The 10,675-nt window shown below is 50.7% G+C and overlaps 1 protein-coding gene across 2 annotated transcripts in view; it reads right to left on the reverse strand.

The window, feature by feature from the left end:
* The window catches only part of PAXIP1 (PAX interacting protein 1), a 47,445-nt gene extending 37,268 nt beyond the window's left edge, over positions 1-10,177 (reverse strand). The window contains exons 1-4 of one of the 2 annotated variants that reach the window (XM_060021183.1): positions 9,952-10,177; positions 7,135-7,269; positions 2,709-2,752; positions 308-371 (exon numbers count right to left, since the gene is read on the reverse strand). In XM_060021183.1, the coding sequence (XP_059877166.1) occupies positions 308-371; positions 2,709-2,752; positions 7,135-7,269; positions 9,952-10,032 (324 nt within the window). In that variant the 5' untranslated portion in view covers positions 10,033-10,177. The remainder of the gene's footprint in view (positions 1-307; positions 372-2,708; positions 2,753-7,134; positions 7,270-9,951) is intronic. The other variant, XM_060021184.1, reaches the window with a different exon arrangement.
* Between the last annotated feature and the right edge of the window lie 498 nt (positions 10,178-10,675).

A 10,675-nucleotide genomic window follows, 5' to 3' on the forward strand; every position in this document is an offset into this window, starting at 1 on the left:
ATTAATAAAATTCTCTGCCTTTATTTCTGAATGAATTTTCCTTGTCATCTTTCAATTTCATTTTTACTGTTTTCATATTCAAGTTTTAAATCTTTGTAATCCTTTAGAAAGACCACTTTCACCCATTAAAGCTCTAAGTCTTAAGACTAAGTATGAATATTTAAATCATTTTAAGTGTGTCATAAGGCCATACTGAATATGCAGTTTAGTAAGTAACACTGGTTTACAAATACATCATAAATCCAATCATATAAAAACTCAGAACTGTTATGTGTAAATAACACAAAACTAATTGTACTACGCTTACCTGAGAGAGGCAGGCAGTGATTCCAAAGAAAATCTGACATGACTCTGGAGAAAAGCCATTTACTCTGTTTTACAGTTATTAAGATACCAATGAAATGAGATTAGTGCAAGCTCTGTTTCACTAAGAGACATTTCCTATTGGCCCGTTTGGACATTGCCCACCCTCTGCTTCCCATTCAATCCATTTAGGAAAGAGACAGACTTAAGTTGACCAAAGAAGAGTGCAGGGCAGACTGGAAAAAAGAGAAGTTGACAGCACAGAAAGAACTCAGAGGTTTTCCATAAAGTGCATTTTCAAATCCAATCTCTCCACTTATATCATCAATAAAATGGGCATAACATACTCATGGAAAAAAACATCTAACTATATACACATATATGAACACACACATGCCTATACACGTACACAACCACATATGGCATAGTGATTATTTTAAAAGCAAATTGAGGGTCTTAAGTTTACTTTAACATGATTACTTCTGTCACACAGCAGAGTCTTTCATAAAAGAACTTGACTTCTAGTCTTATTACCATCACGAACTCTCTGAATTTGGGCAAGACAACCCTGAGCTTCAGTTTTCCCTTTGTTAAAACAAAAGTTACTATATATAACTCCCAAGATTCTCCCCAATTCTAAAGCTCTGACTTTCAAATTCATTCAACACGTTTTCTGAGAGCTTACAGAGTGCAGACACTGGGCACAGGGCTCTCCATAAGCAGACATGACCTCTAGGTGCCTGTACTTTACGGTCTATTCAAAGCAAACATGACTTTTTTAAGAATCTGGAGTGTCTAGAATTCAAATGGGTTAAAGTATTACTTCTCTTTCCCTACAGGAGAAAAGTACACCTCCTGAGATAGGTGAATTAAGAAAAAAGATCAGACTGAAAATTTTCTAGCAGTTTGGAAGTCTCCTACCCAGGTCTGAGAAAACCGCACAGAGATTCGGGCCTCCTGGCTGCCCTGAGCTCCTCAGACCCCAACATCACGCCTTCAGCCCCATCATCCAAGCTCTGTCTCCATCCTCCTACCTTAGTTCAGGGACTGTCTACTTCCAAAGACCTGGGGAAACATGAACAGAGGCTAAGAGTGTGCTGCCTAACCGAGTCTCAGGAGTTCTTTCTGCTCCTTTAACCTTCCTTGGGAAAACAGGCAGTTAGTGCTCAAACAAAGTGACAACTTCTCAGGAAATCCTTGCGTAGCGAGTGCACGATCCAGGCCAGGAAAAACTAGCCTCTTATCCTCAAAAACACCCTTTCCCTCCCAGTCTTCTTTCACCTGTGCTTGTAAAGAAAACAAACAAACACAACTCAAACTCCTAAAAAACCAAGGCCAAAAACAAACCAGGAACCAATTTCCGTTAACTCTTCAGACTGTGGAAGAGAAATCTTAGAATGTTTGAGCTGGAGCTGCTGTAAGTTGTGCACGTCCTCTGAGAACTGCGTGGAAGGAGGTGTTTTCTCTGTTTATCTGAGGTCTCCTATACACATTTAATACACGAAGATTCCCTCCACCCGCATCGATTCAGTAGTAAATGCCTGGCAGAGCCGCACAACACGGTAAATAACATCACCTCTGCCCGGGTCTAACACTAGGACATCATGACCGCATAGTATCAGGTACCTTAACAGAAGTGACCTCCAAAATCAGATTATGCCTGGAATGACCCTGCAGGGAAGCTTCACACTTCCAGGGCGAAAACAGGGACTCTGAGGCCTAGAGCACAGAACAGCAGGCTGCAGAGGGCTCACTCCTGCTTCCGGCACAGTGTGTGTCAGTGTGTATGTGGGCTGGGTAGTTCCAGGGCCACACTCAGGAAACGCTGAATGAACCAACACGTAGTGCGGGGCAGCTCCTTGGGGGCAGGAATGAGGCCCTGTCGACCCCTCTGTTTTCAGAACCAGGCCCACAGCAGGTGGTCAACATGGGTCCTGAATTAATAAACCAATGGAATTAAAAAGAATAATGGTGCGTGATATAAAACTAAAAATGTCCTGATGTTCTCTTCTCCAATTTATTCTTCAAACAATTCATGATTTGGTTCACACAGACTTAGAATTTTAGAAATAGTCCATCTAACTAGACACCACAAAAACCATCTATTTCAAAGATAACAGAACTGAGGTCCAGACCTGCCGAGATCCTAAAGCCAAGTCGCAGAAGAACTAGAACTTGGGCCTTGGGTCCCAGCCTAGAGCTGCTTCCACACAGCTGGTCCCCCCACCCCGCCCCGGCCCCCCAGGGGTAATGACAAGGATCAGGTACACACACCTGGATACAGGATGGAAAGAGCAGGGACAGAGTGAACACAACACCACCTCCCCTAACTAATGAGCCAGCTCAGTAAGCGAAGACCACTCCAGTACTAAACCCCTCCCGCCCCACTTCCCCACAAAGGATACGGCAGAAGAGCTCCACACTGAACGGACAGAATCACCCAAGAAGGCTGAAAAAGAAAACATTAACGCACGTCAAAGCACAGTTCCAGTTCATACTCAACATGTCGTCACGTTACTAGTGAAGCTCCTAGAAAAGTAAAGGCTCTGTTACAACCGATTACACAGCATCCAGATTACAGTCACGAGTATTCACGTAGCAGAAACATCAGAGTGGAACGTTAGTTATTAGTGCCCAAGGTGAAAAGCCCAATTGTAGAATGAAACACTACCAGATCTTAAAAAATTATTATGTATAGAGATTTATTTATTTATTTATTTTTGGCTGCACTGGGTCTTCGTTGCTGTGCGCGGGCTTTCTCTAGTTGCAGCGAGCGGGGGCTACTCTTCGTTGCGGTGCACGGGTTTCTCATTGCGGTGGGTGGCTTCTCTCGTTGCAGAGCGCGGGCTTCAGTAGTTGCAGCACGTGGGCTTCAGTAGTTGTGGCTCGCGGGCTCTAGAGCACAGGCTCAGCAGTTGTGGCGCACAGGTTTAGCTGCTCTGCGGCATGTGGGATCTTCCCAGACCACGGCTCAAACCCGTGTCCCTTGCATTGGCAGGAGGATTCTTAACCACTGCGCCACCAGGGAAGTCCCTGGAAATTTAAATTCTAGGTTTACACACTTTCTACTGCTTAAGCCTCTAGGCCGGCTAGAAACTGTCCTCACAACTGGGGGGGCGGGGAACTGACAGCCCTCCCTACCCCCATCTGAGGTACAGACAGCCCCGCTACGTCTCCTTCTGGAGTCCTGAATCCAGTCAGGTATGAATTCGTGAGTTTTTTTCAGTGAAGCCAAGTAGATACAATGTTTGTAAATCACAGAAAGAATTTCTGTCTGGTAATCTTTTTATGAATTGCAAAACTCAGATTAATTATAAAACCTTAGACTAATTACTACCTTTTTGGTAATTTACATTTTTGAAAAATTACCTCATTATTTCTACATTTAATTTTAAAAATTACATTAATCATTATCCTGATAGCTCTGCTTCACAGGATTACGATGTAAAAATACAGTAATAACCCACTTAGCCAGCTGACTTCCAGAAGCTTCGCCACCTGCAACGTAAATACACACCCACTTCTCATGCATTATATACACCTTGAAAGAACTTTAGAAATCGAAGTACCCCCTCCTCATTTTTCAGGGAACATCAACAATTTCTCAGCGTAAGTTTATAAGTAAGTGTAACGTCTGTGAAAAAGCACAGAAATATTACACATTTTATAAAATAAAGACTGGCTCCACTTGGGTTAATCACTTCATGATGATTTGATAATTCTGCCAAGTGTGTAACTAACTTGGCGGATGAAGCCACCAAGCTGGAAGGGAGTGTGCAACGTCTCCACGCGCAGTGTCTCCAGCGGCTGTTCGCTTCTTGCAGTCCTGGGGAGACTCCAGCTGGACGGGAGGGAACTGGCCACCACTCCTCCTGCATTCAGGACACCCTCGCGTGGGCCGAGCCTTATTCCCAGCAGTGACACCAGAGCCCTCTGCTGTTCCCCGGCGGCGTGGGAGCACGGGGGAGGCTTGCCTGAGACCAGTTTTCCCGGTCACCCTTTGTCTCATGTCAGCAGGATTCTCAGAGCCTAGGTCAACGCACTGCAATACGACTCGGATGGTGTGGGTGCGGCTCCTCCCGCGTCCAGTGGGAGGGAAGCGCCCACGACCGGAGGAGCTCACACTCCGGACAGGCAGCCCTTATGACTCTGCATGCAGCATTCACCCTGGAAAGCTGTCCCTGGGGGCTGGGGAGCAGCGAGTACGCGCGTCCCGGTTACAGACTGCAGGGCTGGCAGCAGTAAAGCAGAACAGACTCCCTGCGGCCCTCATCCAGGTAAGTCTAGAGAAGATAATGCAGCAAAGAAGGAGGACACACTAATGATAATACAGCAGGAAGGGAGAGCTGGAAGAGCACAGTAATGAGGAGCTATTATCCCAAAGGCAGATAATAATAAATTAAAATAAATTCACTGCTGAAAGTCAGCATAATTAAGAGGGCCCAAGGCCACTGAGGAACGTATTTCCATTAAAAAAGATTATTTTAAAAATCTTGGTGCCTAAAGAAGCAAGTTTTAAACATCCATAAAATTCAAATATGAGAAAGATAAACTGTCCCTGGGCAAAAGGAAGCCTAAATTTTTAAAGTATTTGTCAAATTTAACATTAAGGTAAAGGCCAAGGGATATGCACTTAGAGAACCAGGCCTCCGCCTTCGGCTGGACACAGATCACACTACTGACAGCAGCCCCCAGTAGGAAACTTACTAGGTTCAGACAAGAACTCGAGGGTCTACCAGCACTATCTGGAATGAGTGCAAACTGCTGGATGGGTTCTGGAAAATTCTACCATCCTGTAATGCAACACTGCAGTCGCTGGACAGTATAGGCGCTGCCACAAAATTAAAAGCAGGCTGGAATGCTGCAAGAGATCAAAGAGAGGATGCCTGGGAGTCGTTTTGAAATACTACAGCCAAAGGGAGTAGGATGGGAGCTAGACTGGGAGAACGGTGACCACGGCGGGAGCTGGGTGGTGGCTGCTTGTATGCAGCCGTATTGCAGACGGACCTTCCTGGGAACACAACTTCAGTGTAAAGTGAAGGAGACAGCGCTGTTTAGCCCAGAATTGTAGCGAGGATGGGTCACCGTTTTGCACCGTCACCTCACAGCTGGCACCGGCATCTGCAGGACAGAGGAGCAGGTCCACGGTGACGCTACACCCCATCCTCCAGGGTATTCACACAATGAAATGCAGGCTTTCTGTTATCTGGTTTCCTTTTTTCCTCTTTTTTTACATTTCAGTTTGGGCAATTTATATATAAATACAAATATATATTCAAGTTATATGATGTTACTATACATAAGAATTTCATTTCAGGATAATAGAGGGGGTATTACAAAATATTTGCTACAAAAAGGGGCTCGAGGGGTCGCTGGACTTAAGAAGCACTGCAGTAAGTGGTCTGCGGAAGCTGACTGGGCGCCCCAAACGTGTTAACAAGGCTGCCCTTTCAAGGTGCGCTAGGAAATCCACACAACGTGTGAAGTCACCGTGGTAACAGGCTCCAGGCTACTGTCTGAGGGGAAAAAAGTTTGCAGACAGGGGAAGGGATGCGATACAGTCCCTCAAGCCAAGAACGAGTGGAAGCAAACCACAGGCCGAAACAGGGCCCCAGGGAACCGGTGCCGGGGTCCACAGCCTAGTGTCCGTGGCAGGCCCACCCCTCCTACGAGGCGGCTGCAGGTGAAGCCGGCAGGAACCTGCTGTCAGACTTCAGAAAGGCTCGGGCGGAGTGAGCCGCTGGCCAGGCGGAAGCAAGCATCCAGCCAGAAACACGACCACCATCCTCACCGCCGCAAGTTAAGTCATTCCGACTTACACAGCGCCCTCCTGAGAACCTTCTTGTGAGACAGATCTGCTTTCAGGCTTATGTTCCAAAATCAGGCTTCTAAGCCTGCAGGGCAGCGTTTCAGACCCTGGACGCTGGTGGCATTCAGGCCTCGCAGCGGCCAGCCGGCAACCCCGCTGCCCAGCTGGACTCAGCGGCACTCTCTCTTAATTCCTACCTCTCTCATTATTAAGCCACAGTAACTGTCATGTTGTTTTTTTTTTAAGATAACACATGTAACAGCATAGAAAAGAGAAAAAAAAGGGTAGTGGAACAGAACCATTTTAAAACAAATATACACTATAAATGATGAGAAAAAACGGAAGGATCGAAATTATAAACTTAAATTTTAAAAACCCACATTTAACAGCAGTCAGTTCAACCAGCAGCCACAAAAGAGCAGCACAGTATGCAGATCAACAAAACTGAACAATTCACCCACCAGCTGAGACTCTACTTTCTAGGATAAACTACCCACAGGTCAAGCTGGATAGTGGAACAGAGAGCCACCAGAGGGACAGTGGCACAAGGGGTCACTGTGACCGTTGTCGGAGAGCAGAGCCATAGCCCAGAGAGGGCAGGGCTCCCCTAGGCTTGTCTGCCTGGAAATCAGGACCCCTGGCCACTGGGGATGGAAGGGAGCCCTGTTCCAGGAGTTCCTCTTGGAATCAATAAACTTTCTTAGCAGAATTCACCCACGTCATCTGCTTCAAGACAGCACGTCCACTGCCTTCAACACGTTTCCTTGGCTTAGACAACTTCCAGACGGTGACAAAACGGGGCCACCCGCAGCAGGTGCGTAAGCGGTAACGTGCAGAAACCTTGCTGAAGCCTGATTTCACGTAGAGGGCCTTCTGCTGGATGGTTCCTCAGATGCCAAGAGCATCTCCCACCCAGAGCTGCACCTCAGCAAAGAGTGTGAGAAGAGCTGCACGGAAACTTCAACGCACTGCTTGCAAGGTACTTGATGAAGCGCACAGAATTCATTAAATTTACTACCAACCTTGACTACAGGCAAATCAAAGACTTCCCGAGCTTCTCCCACCTCCGGATTGTCCCCGTCTTCTGAAATGATGTGTGAGGCGAGTGCATTGTACGACACTTCCTTAGCTTTCCCAGCTTTTAGAAGCTGAATAACCTTTAAAAAACCACACAAATTAAAATGGAAAATGCTGTATTTCATTCTCAATTTATACAAATTATTACAGTGAAAATTCTAATAAACGCACACCATGTTCTCCACATAAGATTAATAACCTTGCACTAAGTCATATGCAATGAAACATATGGGGACAACAAAAAGCAGCAAATCTTGATTCACTGACAGGTAAGCACGGAGGCTCCTCTGACCCAGGTACTACACAGGGTCCGTCTTGAACACAGGACTGACAGACAAGGTGAGCACAGCACCGTAAGTGCTGAGACTGGGCTAGCACGCGACACGCCATGTCTCAAACATAAAGGCTTGGGGACAGGTAGTTTCTGATAAACGGAAACGTTTCTGGAAGAGGAGCTATAGGAGCCGAATCCTTATGAACTTAAAGGCGTCAGCAAGGCAAAAACACGTGCATCGTGTGGAGAGAGCAGCGTTCAACACGCTGGACGGCTGAATGTGGATTAGACCGTCTACTGTGCTTCATAGATGCTGTGCAGAAACCTTTGTATTTTATCCTGAAATAAAATACAGAATGTCTCCTGGAGAGACACTGAGGGCTGGTCAGTAGGGACGAGGCATGATCAGACTTCACAGAAAGACTGCCGTCAGCATAAGAAGAATGCACTTACACTGCAGGACTGGAGCTGTGACACCTGTTAAGAAACAACTGCAATAATTCAGGCGAAAGAGGCAGGTAACTTAACTGGAAAAAGGTCATCAGGGACAAGAAGATGATGTGAGAGAAGCAGCAAGACCTGGTGACCGAAAGGGGCACGTGGAAGAGAAACTGGGGAACGACAGCACACTGCTCCCGAGGACCACGTCTAAGAGCGGGTGCGGGGGGAAGACAAAAGTCTCAGTTTAGGGCATGGCCTTCTTTGGTGCCCCTCTAAGAACGAGGAAGACACCCAGCGCATCGAGGATGAGACCTGGGTCCCGCCTGAGTGGAGCCCTCAGTCCACTACAGAGACAGGGCAAAGCTTTGGGAGTGAATGAGACGCCGCAGCGGGAAGGGAAGAGAGGCCACGGCCAGCAGTGGAGGCTGTGGGGAGGGTGGAGGCCAGGAGCCGGACGCCAGGAGCACGCTTCACGCTCAGAGCAGCCGAGTGCACCCCACACGTGGAAGTGAACTAGATGTTCATCCAACGCACGTGAACTCTCTGAACCCACATTTATAAGATTCAGAGAATCGAATATCCCTGACTCTAAACTTTTCAGAAAATATACTGTTTCAGATCAAAGTGGTTTGCAAGGACATTTTTTAAGCCCTTAAACTTGATTCACAGTTGAGTAAACATGGTTCCAGTGCAGCCTGCTCCAGGTTTTAAGTAACACATGGTTCAGGTCACTCTTAAGAGCCAAAGTCCTAAAATGAAATAGGGGGCGGGATGAGAGAGGGGAAGAACAGTGGACAGTGAAGAAAGGGAAACCCTGGAAGGGAGAAGCCGCACCTTACAGGCACTTCAGCCCTCTGAGCTCAGCACCTGTTTACCTTTGAATTCAAAGCCTCTTTAGAGTTACAGTGGAGAAAGGACCACCTAGGTGGTGATCTAAGGGAGTTTGGTTACTAAGATACCGACAGGCAAGCCTCTGGAAGGCCAAGGCCCATCAGCCTTCCACAGAGCCTTTTAGGCCACCCAAGTTTTACTTGTTAAGTATCGGTCTCCACTCAGGAGGCCCAGACCACAGGTCTCCAAGCTTAGCACTCAGGGCCAATGAGACACCCAGGTGATAAAACTGTAAAGATAAACTTTAGGAAAAAGAACAGTGTTAAGAATCACCTGCAGACTCAGCTGCGGTTAATTCCCACAATGGAAAAACAACATTCTAACGTTCAAACACAAACACATGTTCTACTTAGGAAAAGCCACGATATCCTTTGGCATGAGCCCGAACGACAAAAAAAGTCCAATGTTCAGTGTGACGGCGTTACCAGGGTATTTTTCCATTACTGTGTAATTCACCCAATTAGGGAAATCAAGGAACACGCAACCGCTGGTGGTAAACTGAGGGTTCACTGCCGCACACGAGATGACCGAGCCGCAGACCTGCGACCTGGGGTGGCTGCCACACCGGAGCGACTAGCCGTCCGCTCAGCAGTCCGGGACCCACGTCCCTACCAGCTCCACCGGCCGAAGCTCCCGCCACGCTCGGACCCACCGTCTGGGCGTCAGGGGAGCCCAGACCGCCGAGGCTGCCGCGGGAAGTGCGGCCCGGTCCGAACTCCGCCCAGAAAGGAGCGGAGTGGGAAGCTGGCGAGGCGGCCACGAGACAGCACCCCGGTCCCCCACCGCGCGGGGACGGGGACAATCGGCGCAGGGCTCCAGGGCAGACCCACCTCCCAATGCCCTCCTCCCCCAGTCCGGACACAACCCCTTCCTGCCGCGGATCCCTCAGGCCCCCAGGTCCCCTCCCCCTGTTACAGGGGTCAGCACTCCTCCCAAGTTTCCTCCCTCCCCGACCGCGGGGCCCACAGACCAGCTCCCTCTCCCCTCCCTCCCCTCCGGCCCCGCTACCGGCCTGCTCGGCGCCAGGCGGCCCAGCCTCCGCGCAGCCACGCCGGCGGGCAACCGGCGGCGGGGCCCCGACGTTGTGCGCCCTGGCGCGCGGCCAGAGCGAGGACGGGCCGGGGACGCGGGGGTAGGGGCGGGGGCGACGCGGTACCTGTGGGTCGATGTCGCCCACCGCGTAGTACTTGACCTCCCTGAACATCTCCTCGGGAACTTTGGGCGCCTGGTCCGACATGGTCGCGGCGGCCCGAAGGCTCCGCGGCGGCTCCCGCCCCGCCAGGCCCGCCCGCGGGGCTCGCTCCCGAACGGCGCGGCCCGCGCGGCCCCGGCCCGGTCCTGCCAGTCGGGCCCGCTCCCCCGCCCGCGCCGGGCCGCCCAAGCGCGGGAGCCGCGCGAGCCCTGCGGGCCGCACCATCCCGCCCGCCGCCGAGGGGGAGCCGAGGGACGGGCGGTCGGCCGGCGCCGCCCAGCGCCTCTGCTGCAGCCCGCGGCCCCGCGGACATTGGCACCGAGCAGTCCGCTCCAGAGACGGGGGCCCGTGGCCGCCGCCGCCCCCTCAGGAGGAAGCCCGGGGGTCGAGGGGAAACGCACCCCCCTCGGTGGGACCGGAGTGGGCCGGTCCCGGGAAAGAAGGGAACGCGGAGGCCCCTCCCGACAGCACGCGCGGCCGCAGGGGCGGCGCATGCGCGTGGCGAGGGGCGGGCGCGCGGCGAGGGGCGGGCCCGCGGGGTCGCGGGCTGCCGGCGGTGGCGGCGGGAGCGGGTCACTGGCCTCGGGCGCAGGGGAGCGGAGCGTCGCCGGCTGCTGCCAGACGGGACCCGAGGTGATGCCTCAGGCCCTGGAGCTCGGGTCCCGGGTCCCAGCTGAAGGGCGGGGGC

The sequence above is a fragment of the Delphinus delphis genome, chromosome 9 (genome assembly GCF_949987515.2).
Source record: "Delphinus delphis chromosome 9, mDelDel1.2, whole genome shotgun sequence".
NCBI classification, from domain to species: domain Eukaryota; kingdom Metazoa; phylum Chordata; class Mammalia; order Artiodactyla; family Delphinidae; genus Delphinus; species Delphinus delphis.